The 17,449-nt window shown below is 54.1% G+C and overlaps 7 protein-coding genes across 7 annotated transcripts; 1 reads left to right on the top strand and 6 right to left on the bottom strand.

Moving 5' to 3' along the window:
* Nucleotides 1-772: 772 nt before the first annotated feature.
* Nucleotides 773-3,383, bottom strand: PHACADRAFT_258950 (uncharacterized protein). Its single transcript, XM_007397440.1, has 7 exons — nucleotides 2,925-3,383; nucleotides 1,997-2,606; nucleotides 1,762-1,935; nucleotides 1,513-1,700; nucleotides 1,375-1,453; nucleotides 1,073-1,141; nucleotides 773-1,013 (listed from the first exon to the last, which is right to left on the bottom strand). The coding sequence occupies exons 1-7, from the start codon at nucleotides 3,156-3,158 to the stop codon at nucleotides 871-873; spliced, it is 1,497 nt and encodes a 498-aa protein (XP_007397502.1). The 5' UTR covers nucleotides 3,159-3,383; the 3' UTR covers nucleotides 773-870.
* Nucleotides 3,384-4,426: 1,043 nt separating this feature from the next.
* On the bottom strand, nucleotides 4,427-5,366 carry PHACADRAFT_96665 (uncharacterized protein; the record flags this gene model as incomplete). The annotated part of the gene is made up of 4 exons (XM_007397439.1): nucleotides 4,427-4,707; nucleotides 4,767-4,904; nucleotides 5,193-5,224; nucleotides 5,284-5,366. 4 exons carry the CDS (start codon nucleotides 5,364-5,366, stop codon nucleotides 4,427-4,429), a joined length of 534 nt encoding a protein of 177 aa, XP_007397501.1.
* A 385-nt stretch (nucleotides 5,367-5,751) lies between these two features.
* On the bottom strand, nucleotides 5,752-6,274 carry PHACADRAFT_258948 (uncharacterized protein). The gene has a single exon (XM_007397438.1). The coding sequence runs from the start codon at nucleotides 6,237-6,239 to the stop codon at nucleotides 6,066-6,068; it is 174 nt and encodes a 57-aa protein (XP_007397500.1). The 5' UTR covers nucleotides 6,240-6,274; the 3' UTR covers nucleotides 5,752-6,065.
* Nucleotides 6,275-6,282: 8 nt separating this feature from the next.
* On the bottom strand, nucleotides 6,283-7,411 carry PHACADRAFT_258945 (uncharacterized protein). Its single transcript, XM_007397437.1, has one exon. The coding sequence runs from the start codon at nucleotides 7,139-7,141 to the stop codon at nucleotides 6,764-6,766; it is 378 nt and encodes a 125-aa protein (XP_007397499.1). The 5' UTR covers nucleotides 7,142-7,411; the 3' UTR covers nucleotides 6,283-6,763.
* Nucleotides 7,412-7,945: 534 nt separating this feature from the next.
* On the bottom strand, nucleotides 7,946-12,398 carry PHACADRAFT_258943 (uncharacterized protein). The gene is made up of 13 exons (XM_007397436.1): nucleotides 11,761-12,398; nucleotides 11,596-11,706; nucleotides 11,392-11,544; nucleotides 11,241-11,341; nucleotides 11,014-11,187; nucleotides 10,755-10,961; nucleotides 10,502-10,700; nucleotides 9,831-10,451; nucleotides 9,200-9,780; nucleotides 8,863-9,152; nucleotides 8,600-8,810; nucleotides 8,173-8,549; nucleotides 7,946-8,116 (listed from the first exon to the last, which is right to left on the bottom strand). Exons 1-13 carry the CDS (start codon nucleotides 11,993-11,995, stop codon nucleotides 8,071-8,073), a joined length of 3,306 nt encoding a protein of 1,101 aa, XP_007397498.1. The 5' UTR covers nucleotides 11,996-12,398; the 3' UTR covers nucleotides 7,946-8,070.
* A 217-nt stretch (nucleotides 12,399-12,615) lies between these two features.
* Nucleotides 12,616-15,040, top strand: PHACADRAFT_163214 (uncharacterized protein; the record flags this gene model as incomplete). The annotated part of the gene is made up of 10 exons (XM_007397435.1): nucleotides 12,616-12,670; nucleotides 12,763-12,950; nucleotides 13,005-13,051; nucleotides 13,101-13,245; nucleotides 13,298-13,909; nucleotides 13,962-14,079; nucleotides 14,132-14,226; nucleotides 14,293-14,473; nucleotides 14,531-14,822; nucleotides 14,875-15,040. 10 exons carry the CDS (start codon nucleotides 12,616-12,618, stop codon nucleotides 15,038-15,040), a joined length of 1,899 nt encoding a protein of 632 aa, XP_007397497.1.
* On the bottom strand, nucleotides 14,868-17,445 carry PHACADRAFT_147089 (uncharacterized protein). Its single transcript, XM_007397434.1, has 14 exons — nucleotides 17,163-17,445; nucleotides 17,041-17,111; nucleotides 16,935-16,980; nucleotides 16,766-16,877; nucleotides 16,694-16,707; nucleotides 16,531-16,643; nucleotides 16,277-16,474; nucleotides 16,131-16,224; nucleotides 15,974-16,077; nucleotides 15,842-15,924; nucleotides 15,725-15,787; nucleotides 15,517-15,669; nucleotides 15,416-15,463; nucleotides 14,868-15,302 (listed from the first exon to the last, which is right to left on the bottom strand). The coding sequence occupies exons 1-14, from the start codon at nucleotides 17,398-17,400 to the stop codon at nucleotides 15,215-15,217; spliced, it is 1,425 nt and encodes a 474-aa protein (XP_007397496.1). The 5' UTR covers nucleotides 17,401-17,445; the 3' UTR covers nucleotides 14,868-15,214.
* Between the last annotated feature and the right edge of the window lie 4 nt (nucleotides 17,446-17,449).

Genomic DNA, 17,449 nt, shown 5'->3' with positions numbered 1-17,449 from the left:
TCTGCACCTGGATAAATCCCCCCAATGCGATGTGACTACGAACCCCCACTGTATACTAATCCTGCACCCATCCACACTCATTGTACTCTCTACTCCACACAGCCCGATGTGTACGGCCTCCCTTGGTCTAACAAGCATAGTCGGAATATCACAAAATTTTTTGCCAAGCTTGCAGAGTTGGTGCGCGCGCGGCCGGAGGCCTGTCCACCATCAATCGCGCGGCGTGAGGATAGATGGTGCTTACCCATGTCCTGGCCATCGTCGGCTCTGGTCCACAGTCCGCAAGTGAAGCCCGTCGTCTACATTTTCTGAAGCTCGTCTGGCGGAAGGTTTGGGGCAGAGCAGCTTCCGCAGCCTAAAGGTCCGTCACCGCTACGGACTTCCGCCAGCTTAGGACTGCCCATGGCTTACAGTCACAATCACACCATGCAGTGCTTGCCTGAGATATGATATATGAGTTGTCGCTGACTTTGAAGAGCTCTCACTGGGTCTCCAATAATCAATCATTGAGCGCGTACCTAGCTTACCAGTAAGGCTTCATCATTTGCCCTTTCGCAACAACCCACGCGACCAGCTCGAGTGGTGTGCCCAGACCTGCCACCGGTCTCGAGAGAATGCTCGGACTTCTATGGAAAAGGGACGGCGAAGCCGAGGCCGCAGGTGAGAACGTTACAAGTGGACAAGAGCAAGCTATAGGCTTGATGATAAATGGCTGGCCAGCGCTCGCATTCGTAGCTTGGTGCGCGACATGACAGCACCTTTCGTCCGGAGATCCAGAATACCATGTATTGTAAGACAATATAGCAGATAACAGGCGAGCCAGATCGAGAAAAGCGTTCGAAACGTCCAAAGCGAAGGTCAGTATCTACATCACGCAACGAAACACAGAGCAGAAGCGAGCGAAAGCACAAGCGAGAGCGAGAGGCCGAGCAAGTTGAGCGACGACACCGGGCTCGCGGCGTTCGTCCCTGGGGTCGTGGTCGGCGAGCTTCCTCCTGAAGAGCTTGAAGAGCCTGAAGGTTCAGAAGCGCGTCAATAATACTGATGAGCTGATACGCGAGGGATGACGCACCGGTGCCCGCGGGGATTGGCAGGCCTGTCCCGGTGATGGTCGCGCTCCCGGTTCCCGGAGAGGGAGTGCCTGAAGTTGCAACACGAGTGGTATTAGTAGCAGTCGCAGAGCGGGTCGTAAATCCGGTCGTAAATCCAGTCGTCGTTGGTATAATCGAGGAAGGTATCGTGGCAGGAGGTATCGATTGTGTAGAGGGTATTGTGTGCGTTTTGGGTGACGTTGGCGAGGAGGTATGAGAGACATGAGAGGCAATTGCTGGTAAGGTTCACAGTAGCGTTCGCGAGAGTGTAGCGGATACGTACCCGAGCCGCCTGCGGCTGATGACAGTTGGGCAAAGCCTACTGAGAGTGGGGACGCGCGGAAGACAGAGAGGACATTTTTCTGGGTTGTTTGATCCCGTCAGATCACCCAGCGCGATGTTATATCCACGTTCAACTTACCAGGAAAGTATCGCCGACGACCCAAGAGGGGTTTCCACTACCGGGACTGATGTTAGAGCCAAGACCAAGGTCGAAAATGCCTCCAACACAGGTTCCGTCGCCGACGGTACCCAGGTTCATATCGTCTGTGCTGATAGGCCATGAACTACCACCGAACGACAGAGACACCTGAACGCTAGTATCGCAGGCTGGTGACAAGATTTGCAGCATTAGATCCACGAAAAATGAATTGCCCAGCCAGGTACGCACGGAAACTGAAAAAGCCTTCCATGTCGCCGGAGAGAGCCTGCGAGTTCGGAACAGCCTGCCAAACGGCCTGGACACCATCCGACGGTCCCCCAATTAGGGTGGTACCCGTGTCGATAGCAGAGACGGCAGCAGCGCCTGTCGAGATTGACACGCTTTGGCCGTTGACAGTGACGCCTAACACACACATTTAGTATACATAGCTTTTGCTTTTGATACACGACCACTCTAGACGTACTGGAAAGCTCCAAAAGCCAGAACGTGGCATCGCTAATGCTGTCCGTGGCGGTGAGGTTCAGGAACTCGATGTTGCCAGTGAACAAGGAACTGTTGGTGCCGCCAAGAGTGAGGAAGCCGCCTGGCTCTGAGTCTGTCGCACCGTCAACGCCCAGAAAACGGGTGAGAAAGAAGGACATTTCCGGCTGGGCAAATTGGCCAGCATTGAGCAGTGCTTCCCAGAAGGGTGTCGCCTGTGTCGACGCCAAGGCTTGGAAAGCCAAGCCAAGGATACCCGAGGTCTGACCGTCGAGCAGGCCTTGTGAGATGGTTTCAGCGACGAGGAACGTCTGTGGGTTGACGGTGAAACCGCCCATGCTCACGGTATCCTGCGCGAGGGTACCCTGGACCTCACCACTGCCATATTCGATCGTGATTCCCTGTTGCCCGGTGGTCCCCTGTGACTGTTGTATCGAGGATGATTGAGAGGGATTAAAGGTGGTCAATCCTTCGCAGGTACGGCAGTTGGTTGATGCCACCCAGAGATCTGACGAGCCAGTGTCCAGCACGACTTCAAACGTTTGCGGCGGCGTTCCAATAGAGATGGGTCCGATATATGACGAGTCTACGTTCTATTGTCATGGATTATCAGCATACACCAACAACGAGAATTTGAGAAAGTGTGTGAAAACGTCGTGGACAGAGCCGCCGGTGCAACCCAGCAACGGGATGTTGATGGCGCGACATCAACAATAACAGGATGCGCACAGCACCAGCGCTTCAGGTAGCTCTCTTCGAGGTGAAGAGGAACAGTGGGATACCTAGTTTGCCCCGCTCTGGAGCACAGATCCGCCGAACTTGGTGGTAGCCTCAGTACTAGCGAGAGGCTCTAGCACAGCATTGCGGCCGAATCCCAGAGATATCTGAGACACAAAGTGCGTCGTACTCACAGAATTGATGATGGGTACCCCGACAGTCTGTCCCGCCCGCTTCCTCGAGTTTGACGGGGGTGGCTTGTATCCGTATTTAACCCGCAACAAATCTCGAGCCTTCGCAAACCGTGCAGTATCGATGGTTCCATCGCGTTTGCGGAGGGTGCTCTTCCGGGTCAGAGGGACATGGATCCCGTCGGCAATGACAAGGCCGACAAGCGCAAGGAGGGGCAGGAGGTGGGCGGTGAGCATTATTAGCGTAGACGGTGCGTAAGGACGCACTGGGCGTCGAGATAGAGAGGAAAGGAACGGTGGCGCGATGGGGTGTGAACTAGTGGTATAAGAGCAGTCAGCCGCCGGGTTTGTCGTCCCTGTCACAGTCACAGCCAAGTGGCCCTGTTCCCAAGTACTTATTATTTGTAATGTGTTGACCAGCAGAGAGATGTCCCGGGGGAGGAGAGGGAAGGAGCAATGAAAAGACTGGACTGGAGATCTTGAGTGGTCGACGACTGTGTGGTGGCGACCAGGCAAAAGAACAAAACTCGTTGCCCGCCGTCGCGAGGTCGCCGCGCGAGCTGCAGCCCGTCACAGATCCGTCACACAATTAATCTCACGCTGCGGACGGCGCGCCAAGACAGGGCCGGCACGCCTCTCTGTCCCGGATTTTGTCGGCAAAGGACTCTAGCTCATAATGCTGATTAACTGCCTGACTTAGACTAAGCTGGCACCCATAGAGAACAAGCCGAATTTTTTGGATTAAACAGTAAAGGCTGGTAGTCTCGAAGCATCTAGCCACGGTCAAGCTGCGCTTTCGGATCCCGCCGGTGCATATACCCGTTTGGAAACTTCCGATTCGCCTCTATACATGGAGCACACAGCACAACATGCCGCTTTCACGACGTACGGAGCAGCTGATGTATGCCAGCTCTCACTGCGCACTCGACTGCGCTCACTCATATGTGACGCAAATGTTGTGCCACAAAGGCGACGCTCCATACCAAGAATTTCTGTCCCACTGCGGAGCCCGCTGAGGGACTCGAGACGATACCAAGTGCACGTCTAGCGCTTAACCAGACAGCTGACTCGTAATTTGATGCAAATGATCCCTGCGAGCAGCTCTTGTCTGCTTGGGCACAATTTTGAGAAGGGGCAGGGGCGGCCATGAGGTGAGAGCGTAGGTGTCGGCTCACCCGCCAAGTCTCAAGCAGGCCAACAATGCTCAAACGTGGGGATTTCGAGATAATTGCGTTCCCTCAGGCTGAACAGGCCTACTATAATGTAAAGCTTTGTAGGTTTGGAGCGCATTCCTTTTGACAGATGGATGCCTGGGTTATCAAATGTACAAATGGAAACGGGCTAGATAGCATTCAGAGCTGTTGTCTAGCAATTCTCGATACACGGTATTGATACGTTGCGGATAGAGACGCGGTGATACCAAGTTGGAGAGTAACTCATCCGCTACGTTTTGCGTCTCCTTCTACACGTTTGCAATATCCCAGTTGCGCTCGTAGTAATTGGCCCTAACCACCCCAATCAAGGCCCAAAGCGCCCTGCTTGCCCCCGCGCACAGCTACCTCGACAGCTTCAGCGAGATCACGCAACGCCCTGACATCCTCCTCGGACTGAGCGCCGTGGGCCGTCAGCGTGATTGGTGCCGGGCCATGTACGTCACTCGAAGAAACACCGAGTGCATGCTGCAACGCATCCTCGCGCTCCGCACCACGCAAGCTGTCAATCATGCGCAGAATCTCCTTCAGCCGAGGGTTCACCGAGAACGCTTTGCGCACGGGGGACGAGGTGGCTGCGCGTGTGTGAACGTCGGCTTCTTTCTGTGCACGGCAAGACAGAAGGCATTCTTACCGATCGCCTCGTATTGGTGCAGCTGCAGCGGCTTCGGGTCGTCTCGCTTAAGCGGGTCCGGGTATGCAGATTCCTCCGGGATGTATGGCCACGTCAGCGACGTCAGTGGCCGCAGCGGTGGGGATGGCGGCTTGAAGTCTCTGTTCGGCGAGGCAGATTGTCGCTCGCCACCCGCCACGTTCGCTGCTGCCGCATCTGCAAGCCGAGCTCGGGATCAGTGTTTCGGCTGCGCGGCTGGGTCTTGTGGTGGCCGTGAAAGAGAGCTTCTCACCTCGGTTGTCCGGGCTCGGAACGTCTAAGTCGACTGCCTGGGAATTTACTCCGACGACCGCGTCCAGCTGGTGGGCACCAGCAGCAGCAACATCACACGACGACTCTATTGGTGCATTAGAGCGATATATACTAATAAGAGCTAGTGAAGCTCACCTTTATGTTGCTTAAAACACGGTACGGAACAGCTAGGAAGATTTCGCACAAATTCTAGAACATTGTGGCATGACCTCTGTGTGATCCTTACTATTGTGTCATGCATTTTGAGCAAGTGTACTTTGATTCATGATTGTTGCATACTTGACAAGCTGGTCTTTTCGAAGATGGCATTTTGTTCGAAGAGTGCTTGACACAAGCTCAATAACGCGCGCCTCGCTCCTCGCGCCTCTGTGCCGAGTTGCCGAGAAGTGCAGGACTGTTGTATTGGGGCATGCGCAGAGCGTCGAAACGTAGATACTAATAACTGCTCTCGTAGATGTCTCTTCTAGGCAGGCTTGATATCCGTGCATCTCTTAAGTAAAATTGCCAAACACCCCAGACAGAGAGTAGTAATATTGTGCGAGTGTATTATGCAGTGAAAACTTTGGCAGTCCGGGCCAGAGCGCACTGTGGTCAACGCACGGCCTCTCCTGAGTCCTTTGGGTTCGTGAGATTTCGGCACAAGCCTTGTTGATCAAAATTATCCGGGGGCAGCGTGTTGAAGACGTACGGCATGTACTGCAAGATGTGACTACTGTCCGGTGTCTGTCCAAGCTGAAACTTTAGCGTTATCAGACTCCGAAGGTAAGCATTACTATAGGCAGGCTCGCTCCATAATTTACAGAGATAATCGCCTGCAATGCGATGGAAGTACGAACTGTCAACGCCGCCGGGCTCGGGGACGAGAATAACGTTCAAGGACGTCTGGGAACACCTCTGTCTTGACCTCCCCTCCTCTTCTTGAAACGTGAAGCGCTGAAAGCGCCCCCTGCCCTTGAGCTGAGACAACGTCGCGTACGTCGAACTCAGCGCACTACGATTGATCAGCTTCTACACGTTCTTTGCATCGAGGCGCTGCCGTTCGCGCAACACGAGCGTCATGTCTTCGAGCGCGCGGTTGGAACTTGCGGAGATCGATGCCACGATAGTCCAGATGTCCTGCCAAAGCAGGGACATTGCTTGGACCGACAGCTCGAGCAATTGGAGCGCGTTACAACAGGACATATCCAGAGGCGGCGGTCCGTTCGCTAGAGAGAGGGTGTGTGAATCGACTGCTACTGTGTGCTTATACATCATGCGAACTCACCACTCTCATCTCGCCAGAAACCCACGAACGACAGCTTTAGGCAGACCAAGTTCGACTTCGTGCCAGCCAGCAGCTCTTGCAATCCCGTCCAGCCATGAGTCCCTAAGTTGCATAGCGATAACGTGTGTAAGACGCGTGCAGAGGGTGTTGGGAAGCGCGAGATAAAGAAAGAGGTGGTCGGTCGCCTCGCGTTGAGTGACGAGGCTGTGGACGGCAAGGTGCCGTGATGTAGGAAAATTCTCTCGGCGCAACGACCAATAGCAAGGTATGATTACATCAAGACTGCCGATCTCCTTGAAGCAGCAGAGCAGGTGGGTGACATCAACTGGAGGTACTCCTTCCCGCGCGCTCCCCACCGCGAGGGTCTCTAGCGAAACGAGTTTAGAATCGAGCTGAATCGAAGGGAGCGATGTGACAAATGTGTCTTGGACGCGCAGGTGCTCTAATCGAGGGAAAAGGCCGAGCAAGCCGAGGAAAGTCGCCGGGTCGTGATAGCCCTTCTCCTGGTGGAGTGTCCAGTCAACCGACTGACAGCAGGGACAGTCTTCAGGCTGAGTTCTTTGGTGCACACCGCAAGCTCAGGATGCTCCTCTAAGAAGGCATATATGCCACGGAAGGCTACGCGAAGATTGCATTCGGCCTCGCGGTCTTTGTTGTTGTCTGTGAGAGTGTAGGTGACTTGACGAAAGAGATGGGGCCGAGCAATAACGTTCCAAACGTTCCAAACAAGAGAGCAAGACGTCAAATTCTGCTTGCTAGACGAGTTGACGTTGAGCCGAGCGAAGACGGTATCGAGGAGTTCTGGTAGAAGCTGAATCATATTTCGCTATCAGTGAGCGCAAGCAAGCCATCGAGCACAGCACGAACCTGCATCTTTGTACCATGTCCGCTGATGCTCATCTCTTTAGCGACAGAAATATCTGAAGGTGACATCTCCCGAGCTCGCTCTAACTCGGCATGCGAAGGGAAGAGCTATGAATGGAGTCTGGCATTCATGCATGGCTTAAGTAGAGCCCACCCCTTTTAAACTTACATAACACTCTTTTCCGGAGACCGGATAGCGAATGCCTGTCGTGAACATCATAAGCGGCAGAACTTCGACCAGTAATCCTATTATCAGTGCACGTGGTCATCGGAGGGCAGTACACGAGACGAATCCAGATCTTGCGAGTCGGTGTAGAAATTGGTTCGGAATGAGACTTCCAAGTAGCAGTGCCCTCAGGTCTCCGAGGTCGTTCGAGTTCGTTCGAGATCAAGTTACCATCACTGGAAAATAGTTTTGCTAGACTCGCATGCACAAATCCGCCAGTATCTAACCCGGAAAGGCATCATTCAGTCGCAAGCGCGCCTTCCTGAACGATGTCGGCGTTATGTAGACCTGGAAGGATTTCTGACGAGCAGGTTGTACGACATGCTCAGAGGGGCGCAGGTGCCCGTCATAGTGCTAGCCACTCGTAGAGTTTTGGATGGGGGCGAACCTATGATTTCCCCACCTTCCTTGAGGCGGCGTTTGCGGAGGCAATCGAAAATTGCTTAGGGCTACTTGCAAGGCTGTTTGGCTGGTCGAGAGGAGGCCTGTAATCTTCGGCCTTCAGGCCTCAGCCGTGCGGGCATGCGTGGAGGGATGCAAGGGTGGTGAGATAGCATTACAACGGCGAGCTTCGATGATAGGTACAGCAATTTGAGAGGATCCCATAGCGACAAAGCGGATCCGAGCAAGATGAAAGCAAACGGATTCGAAAGAGATGGTCAAGCCATCTCCTCATCCGAATCAGAGATATACTCCTTCGTTTTGCTGCGAAGTGACCTATCAGTATTCACATTAATTGGCGGCCCCGGTGAAGGACTCACATCTGCTTTTTACGCGGCGCCGCCCCAGTTGCCTCCTCGTCATCGTCGTCACGCACGACCCGCTTCTTCGTCCGCTTCCGCGCCGGGCGGCTGTCGCCGTCCTCGTCCCCGCTGAACAACGCGCCATCGTCGTCTGCACCGTCACCATCCTTGCGCAACTTCCCACGGCGCTTCTTCCGCGGCTCAGCCTCACCGTCGCTGAGCCCGCCGCCTCCTTCGGTACGCGTCCGGCGCGCCTTCTTTACCTTCTTCTGGGGCTCTTTCTCGTCGTCGCTGTCTCGATGTTCTAATGTCCACCTTAGGGCCTCCTCACGTGCACGCTTGCGCTCCTCAGTCAGCTTTTCCGAGTCCTGGCGAATTTTCTCCAGGCGCTCCAGCTGCAGGCATATCGGTCACCGCAGCAACAGGTTGCGGGGATGGAACCTACCTCAATCTGGTCCTGCTTGTCCTTGTCCTCCTGCCTCTTCCGCCGCGCTTCCTCAAGCTTCGCCTGCGTCTCACTCTCATACAGCCGTTGGGTCGCAAGGTGATCGTCGCACCGACGCAGCACGCTTTCGCCGTATTTGCGGCGTTGATCCGCAATATCCGTGCTGTATGGCAACTGATTTGACTTGTCTGCTGCCAACGACTGAAAAAGCCTGCCGCCAACATCAGCCAGGGACCACATTTTATGCGCTGGTTGCCACTCACTTCTGTGCATGTTGTGCTTGCTCAATCGCTCGCCGTAGCTCCATCAGCGACCGCTTCGCCGGCGGTACAGACAGTAGCATCTCTGCTGCTTTTTGTTCAATCATGGCGATGTTATACGTGATCGCCTTGTCGTGCGGGTGCAGGTGTAACGCCTGCTGGGCGTACCGCAGTGCTGTCGTCATTGCGGCGAATGATTGGTCTTTGTTCGCTTTGGCGTACCACGATCGGCATAGACACAGCAGCACGCTGACGTTGTGGTTGTTGTAGAACTTCCTCGACGCGGTCTCATACTTCTGAACGTCAGTATCGCGAATGAAGGCAGGATGAAGCCGCTTACACTTTCAATAGCACGATCATACTCGTCGCTCGCGTAGTAGCAGTGTCCCATGTTCGAGTACACGCTCCCGTCGTCTAACGACTCCCGCACCTTCGCGAACACATCCAGCGCTTCGCGCGCATTCTTCACGCGCTTACTGGCTTCGTCAGGCCCGACGGGCCCGAGGCTACCACCCAGCGTGCCGAGGGCATCCTCGGCGGTGACAATCGCCAGTCCCTGCGCCGCGAAGGCACACATGGGGTCGAGGTGCAATGCCTTCTCATAAAACTCGGCCGAACGCCGAAAACCCTGTTTGCGCTCCTCGATGCCCTTTGGAGTTGCGTCGCGACTCTCCCGTGCCTGATGGTACTGAATCCAGCCAGCTGCACACAACGAGTAGATGTCGTGCTTATCGTGGTCCTTCAGTGTCGAGAATACAAAGTCCTTCGCGGGCTTCGGCAGACCAGACTGGATTAGGAAATGCGTGTAGAATGCGCGCAGGTTGAGATTGCTGTTCTGCGATGCGAGCGACTGCTTGAGGAGTTCATGCGCGTCATTGTGCCTATTGAGGTCGACTAGCATCTGCGCGAGCCGAATCTTGGCTGAAGGCAGCTTAGCGACACAACTCGCGCGAAACAATATCCAGACGCACCGTCAACATACTCTGGATGCCGAGAGAGCAGCTTCTCATATGCATCTTTTGCCGTTATCTCCTCGCCTTGGTCCTCGTACACTCGAGCGAGATTGTACAATATCGACGTCGCCATACTATCGCTCTCGCGAGTACCTTGGCTCGATGCGTCGGTAAGCGCACGCTCGTACATGCTCCTCGCCTCATCAAGACGCCCCGACAAATGTCGCAGTGCAGCCAGGTCGTTGATGAGCCTTGGGTCGGGGTGACCCGTCGCCTCGCTGAGTCGAACGGCCTCCTGACACGCACGCTCGACACGACCAACGTCCTCTTGATAGAACAGCTTCGCAATCTCCGCATGAAGCTGAACGTCTTCGGCGACTTGCCGTTGCGATCGCGTCAGAGCAGGGGCATGGCCGTTGAGGATGGTATGCGCCTGCTCCGGCAGGTTCAGCATCTTGCATACCTGGTCGAATAGCTCACGCGCCCGCTGCTTATCCTTCGCCTGATCAGAATTCGAGACGCCAGGTCTCGGATGCGCACGAAGCGAAGCGAGCATGGCGGCTGCCTCAGCAGAGCGCCCGCTGTTGTTTTGCGCTTGGAGCAGAAAGTCAAGAGTGTGGATCGCGGCAAAGGCCTCCTCTATCAAAAGGTCAGCGAACGAACGCTTCGAGTACGAGACAGATACATGCCATTCTTCAGCTGCGTCTGTGCCAAGCCAATTGCAGCCAGGACATTAGTCGGCTGGCCTTTGTTGGCGACAGTGAAATGTTTTTGCGCTTCGGAATGAGAGCCTTCTTGCTGAAGCACTCTGCCTGCACGGATGTAGCCGTCTGTTAGGACAGTAAGGGTATCAGCGAACTGGATAGTCCGCTCGGCGAGCTTGAGTGCCTATATGGGTCAACTTAGCAGGGCACTCAATGAAGTAGAGCGAGCCGTCATTACTCGTTTATGCTGTCCTTTGCGAAGGAAGAGCTCGCAGAGTGCATTACTGGCGGCAGAGTTCTTCTGGTTTGCATTGAAAGCCTTCTCAATAAGTCTTGTACCAAACAAAAATTCTTGTCGGCGCTCTTCCTCTGACTGGTTCTCGTTCTTACTTGAGTTTATGGCTTCCAATCCGAGCAAGAGCTGAGCTGGCCACTGGGATGGATTCTATCCAACGGTTACGCGACAATGTTTACGGCGAATATCGATTTCAACGTACCACTTCCACACTCCGTTCCCACGCCGCTTTCGCCCTCGCCTTCTGGTCCATTGCCCAAAAGCACAGCCCAATACCTATTCGTGGATCAGGTACGCAGTTTGGATTATAGCGTAGGACATCCTGAAATATTCTCAGAGCTTGAGGGAATTGCCGCTTGGCGTAGAGAATCCTCGCCTATCATACGCATGAGTTTTTGGTCAGGTTCAATCATTGGACTAGATGCTAACTTTGCCTAACAGCGCGACAAGGTTAGTTGACTTGGTGACAAGGACACCGTCAAAAGTCCGTAATGCGTCGTCCATGTTCCGAGTGCTCAGCTGGATTATGCCTATGACGAGTCGTCAGGATAGTGCGCATTGTAGTTTCGTGCTGGCATACCTCGCGTGAGGAACGTGAGTATGCTAGTATCTTTCTCGCTACCTGCCCCTTCAATTGCAGCTTGAGCAATCGCCTTCTCCCCCAAGTTCATATATTGCGTTGCTTCCCGATGATAGTGGGCTTGAGCATGCTCCTGGCGCATATCATCTTGGCCTGCATACTGTTCAACATTTGTAATACATTGCAAATGTCTTGCTGACTTACGGGAATCTTGTAGCACAAGCTTTGGTGCTTTGCGCGCGCGCGCGAGTTGAATATTAGCAAGTAATGAGTATACTGGCGGCAAAGAACCCCTCTGCCCGTTTGCCTGGAACCCTGGACAAAGATACGTATATAAAAGGACTACGAGTGCGTAACATCAAGACGTACAGTCGTCAGCACCACGCGCGAGCTTCTCTGCGGCGTCCAGATTTCCTTTCCGCCAGTACTCTGTAGCCAACTTCGTCCAAACCCAGACCTTCGACTGTGATTCACGTAGCACTTCCAGCAAGTCATCTGGATTAGCGTCCAGGTTATCCAAATCAACTGCAATGACTTCTTGACCAGACAGTTCGATGTCGAGGGTCCGACCAGCAGAAGGCGAGGGTGAACGCGTTCCGTTCATGATGGCTTTCGTAAGATAGAGGCCCGGCAGCGGAGGGTTGTATCTTCCAGAACGATAGCAAAATAACAAACTAAGAGTAGAAGGGGAAGGTCGAGCAAGGCCGGAGGGTGTGGCGGTCAGTTGCGGATGGCGGTCGCGGCGGCCCAGCGCGGGCTGTGACGGTCACTCTCACACAGTTGCCTTTGTTGTATAGACGCCCATCACGATCGTGACAGTGACACTTCGGATCGCGCAGCGCCGCTCAACGCCGTTCCCGACGACGACAAGGCCCCTACCGGCCTCTACGGCGACCACACACCTTCACCGACCCGCTGAATTCAGACATAACCACCCAAATCGCCTCCTGCTCGCGCCTCTGTACCAGATTGCGCCCCCTTTCAGAGCAGTAGTACTCGAACATCACTTGTTCATCCCATTCCCCGGCATCAGGAGGCTTGGACCATTGAAAGACAGAGGTTCTCACCCTGGGAAGGCCCTATTGTGACTCAGAATACCTGTGGAGCATTCTGTGGCCGGCTTTTAACCACATCTATAGGTGCAAGGTCGGCCTGCTTCAACGACGAACTTTTTCACGATCCCACTCCTGAGAAGAAATACGTCGGTCGTATCCTTGATTCGAGATGACCGTGACACACCGGAAGCGGCAGCATCAACCTGAGGAAATTCAAAGTGAGTGTTTGTCGCCTTTGGTAGAGCGGGAAAAGGAGTGTCTCCCTCCCCTCATGCTCTCATATTCCCACGGTGTGCTTACGTAATACATTCTGCAGCTGTAAACGAGCCCGGCCTCCAGATAAACTGCGACGCATGCCAGTGCGACCTCACGCATTCTATTCGAATAATATGTGCGGATCAAGCTTGCGAGGATGTAAATAATGGGACAGATATCTGTCCATCCTGCTTTTGTGCAGGCAAGGAGTTTGGGCCGCACAAGAGGACCCATGCTTACCGCGTCGTCGTATGTGACACTCACTTGTCGGCAGACAAAGCAATAATTGAAGCTTTTCAAAAGGAATTGCATTCGTATCCCATCTTTACTGAAGATTGGGGTGCTGATGAGTATGTTGATTAGCTATCGAACGTTACTTTAGTACTGATATGCCTCCAGGGAACTCCTGCTACTTGAAGGCATATCTCTCCAGGGTCTAGGCAATTGGCAGGCTATTGCGGAACATGTCGGTACTCGGACCAAAGAAGAGGTTGAGCAACATTACAAGTCGGTGTACATCGAGTCACCGAATTGGCCCCTGCCAGTAAGTTTCGTGCCGATGTCCAAGCGACGCATCTCCGCTAACTGCTCCCAAGCGAATGGATGCACATTTTACTGTCGAACCGGAAGAGTTCCACGAACGCAAACGCAGGCGAATAGCCTCGATGAACACCAATCCGCCGCCAGCGCCAAAGATGGCGCCCACATCCGCACCAGGCGTGCACGAAATCGCTGGCTTCCTACCCGGTCGCCTTGAGTTTGAGCACGAAGTAGAGAACGAAGCGGAAGACTTTGTCAAGGACCTCGAGTTTGGTATCTGTCTCGAGTGGGGCGGCGGCGAGATCCCAGAGGACGAGAACGACCTGGACGTCAAAGGCCGCGCCCGCATGCTCGAGGAGGCCAAGATGCACGAGTCAACACCGGGGAAGCGCTTGCCGAATGGCTTGTCCAACGGCGTCGTCAATGGGTTCCACTTTCCCAGCCAACCGCCAAAAGCGGAGAGTCCGCCAAAGAATGACAAGGGCGATGAGAATAAAGACGAGAATGTCGATGAGGATGCAGAAGAGCCTACGCAGCCACCGCCGATTGAGACGAAGGAGTCGCTCGCGTTCAAGCTGACGCTTCTAGAGATGTATAGACAACGGGTCGAAAAGCGGCAGGAGGCCAAAGCCCTGATTTTCGAGCGTGGGCTCTTGCACTATAAGCAGGTATGCTTGCCTGCTCGCGAAGCCGGGTCCAGTCTTCCTCACACCACAGCAGATGCAGGCAAACGAAAAGAAGCGCCCGAAGGAGGAGAAGGACATCGCACATCGTCTGCGTCCATTTGCTCGGTTACAGACTGCAGAAGACTACGAAGCTTTCGTAGCAGACACCATCTGTATGCATCGATTTGCTATCACCCTCATCCCCCTACTAACTACTTGGCTTAGGGGAAGCGATGCTCCGGAAACGTATAGCGGAACTGCAGCACTACCGCCGGATGGGCTTGACCAACGCTGCCGACATCGAGAAATATGAGAATGACGTCATCAAGCGGGTAAGGTTATATCGTATCAACAGACCTAGACACGATACTCATGTAGAACGACAGGCACAAGCGAGAACGAACGTCACAAGGGACTATTACCCCGTCGAGCGCCTCAACCTTAGGACCGGCAGCGCCCGTCAATCTGCAGGTCCCGACTCGACGAGAGGATCTGAAGGTCCCGATGGTGTGCGAACGGCCCCAGCTTCCGCGAGTGGGCCCAGCACCGCCTCAGGTCGCAAAATCCGTATGTCCAGCTCGAGTCGTCTGGTGTCATGCTTTGCTAAATCCATGCGTTCTCCAGCCGCACCCCTCAACCTGGCGAACAGCCCGTCGCTACACCTGCTTACGCCTGAGGAACAGACGCTCTGTTCGCAGCTCCGCATCCTCCCGAAGCCCTACCTCGTCATCAAGGAGACCCTGGTGCGCGAGTACGCGCGTCGCGGCGGCAAGCTGCGCCGTCGCGAGGCGCGCGACCTGGTCAAGATCGACGTCAACAAGACGAGCAGGGTCTGGGACTTCCTGGTGCAGGCCGGCTTCCTCCGGGTCGGCAACGCAGATCCGAACGCCGTCGTCAACGCGTCTCAATCTCAGGAGTACGTCCCCAGCCTCCCCACCTCTCTGATCAAATTGCTGATTGTGAAGCAGGAACCGCGTCTCCGCCACCCCCTCGATCAGCGCGTCTCTGAGCAAAGAGTCGCAGCTCAAGTCACCCAAGGCCGCGTTCACGCCGGCACCGCCGGGCCTCACGCCTTCCGCCTCATTTTCGTCGATATTGCCGGGCACGTCCAGCGCGCTGGGGCGACCGGGCTGACGCTGCGCTACCCAACTCTCTCATTACACCGTGCACTCACTGTCTTTATGCATGTCTTCCTCATTCTCTCCACACGCATTCCTGTATCTATATACCATCCATCGCATTATCGTCTGTACCTTATCCGCTGTGCTTTGAATATAGTTGTACTATCTCTTTAGGGAGCTGTATAGGCTACGTCGAGGCTCCTGGAGCAGTGAGAAGATCGTCGATGATTTTGGAGTCGATGGGGATGTCCGTCCGATGGAGATAGTCATCGTTCCTGCGGTGTGCGTCAACGAATGCAGGTGGTAGTATTGAAAGGTCCACGTACCAGAACTAAATAGGTGTAAAAAGATAACCAGATGAGTCACTAGTCAGAGACAGTAGACGGACGGCAAGACCAAACGCACCTTCGAGTAATGCCTATTTCCGGAGTCGCACCTACGCAAACCGGAATCAATGTTGGAATAATAGTGGTGGATATCGGCACATACAAGATGGTCACGATCCGCTGCCCTTCTTTCCAGCCCATCTTTTTCACCAGCTTGATGCACGCAACGAGGTTGCATGCGCTACTAGAGCCCAGGAAAAGGCCATCGTGCTGTACGATGTACCTCGACATGGCGACTGCTTCTGCGTCGGTTATCCTGGGAAGAGATGTGTCAAACTGGGTCTTGAGAGCAGCATTGCAGCCGCACGTACCGGAAAGCATCGCTGATGATGGACAGACCGTAGTCCATGTTCTTCGTAAGACGATTGATGCCTCTGTATGGCGCATGAGTACAGTAAAGCGTAACGGAAGAGCCCAGCAATACTTACATGCCCTCAACCACGGTATCGACCTGGTGCCTCCTCTTGGTGCCTTCGGCTTCTTTCTGGTCAAACATAACTCCGTACTTGACCTGTTACATGCTCAGATACATTTGATAATCCCACTCAAAGTGAACAAACCTTGTTGTACAGGCCGCTCCCCTCCGGGTCTGAGAGCACGACCACGACGTCTTCGTTCATAGACTTGAGGTACTGTCCGATGCCAGAGATAGTTCCACCAGTTCCTGTAGTATTTCTATCAGCACATGTCCGCCCACGTCACACGCTTCTCACATACCCGCCCCGGAGATGAACGCATCGACTCGGCCGTTTGTCTGTCTCCAGATCTCCGGGCCCGTGCCGTCGAAATGGGCGGCATAATTGCTACTATTCTACATGGAAGTTATGTTATGTATGATACCCCGCGACTCTCACAAGACGTACCTCGAACTGGTCGGCGAAGAAGCCGCGGGGCTTGCTCCTCAGCTCATCCTGGTCTTGTACAGTCATCACACCATGATCTGGTGCGATAATATCGCCGGCGGTCGTAGTCACTACTACGGACGACGACTCCTGAAGGATGGCAGAGTGCGATGATATGGAGTCCTGGCCAAAATGAGCAGCCCTTTCGCGAGCGAGATTCTACAGGCATCATAGTTTGTGGGGGCAGAAGAACGAGAGATTCCTTCAGGACCTACCACAAACTGCTTCTTGTCAACGATGCTTGCCGGCCGGACGCGTTCAACATCTGCGCCCAAAGCCTGTAAGGCCTTCACTTTTTCGTCCGCGACATCGTCCGGCATGATGATCGCTGGACGAGAATTTGAGAAGTGGCAGGACTAGTGTGGAGGAAACACATACTCGCGTCATAGCCTCTGTGTAGCACATCAGTAAGTGTGAGAATTAGCCTCTTGTTCTATTACTATATCCCACCTCGCTTTCGCAATGGTGGCGATGGAGATGCCGGTAGAGCCAACAGTGCCTTCAAAGATGCGAGAAGCAGTGTGTGGATAAAGTAAGCCCTGCCGCTCTGCGTCCTCAATGACTTTCAGATCATGAAAAGTCAGTACAGGCAAGCAAAATCGTACACAAAGGATCGTACTTCTCAATGCGACCCGATCCTTGACACTACCCCCTGGATTCATATACTGACATCAGGTATGATCAGCTGGCCTCAAAATTAAGCACACGTTGAACACAAATCTCACCTCCGCCTTACCGAGAATCTCCACTCCTAACGCATCGCTTAACGATTTGATCCGGACCAGCGGAGTGTTGCCTTCAGCAGCGAGTCAGTCAAACCCACGTTCCAGCAGCACGTACACCTAACCTATTAGCCCAGCGACACCATCGACCACTTCATCAATTCGTATCTCAATGGGTCTCGGCTCGAACTGGTCTTGCAGCCTCTCACGCTTCCTCTGCTGGAAGTAGAGCGCGAGCGACGTAGACGTGACTGAAAGAGAAAAACCTATGAGCACGCCATACAAAACGTGCCGCACGGTTAGCGCCGAAGGTAAGTGAAGGGGAATTGACTTTGGTGAGAGAGACGGCAGCCAGGAAACCATCTCGGAGCACCGAGAAGAGGTCAGAGTTGAAGAAATCAAAAGCGAGCCG

Source organism: Phanerochaete carnosa, assembly GCF_000300595.1.
Source record: "Phanerochaete carnosa HHB-10118-sp unplaced genomic scaffold PHACAscaffold_6, whole genome shotgun sequence".
Taxonomy (NCBI): Eukaryota; Fungi; Basidiomycota; class Agaricomycetes; order Polyporales; family Phanerochaetaceae; genus Phanerochaete; species Phanerochaete carnosa.
This window is presented reverse-complemented; position numbering and strand designations above follow the sequence as displayed.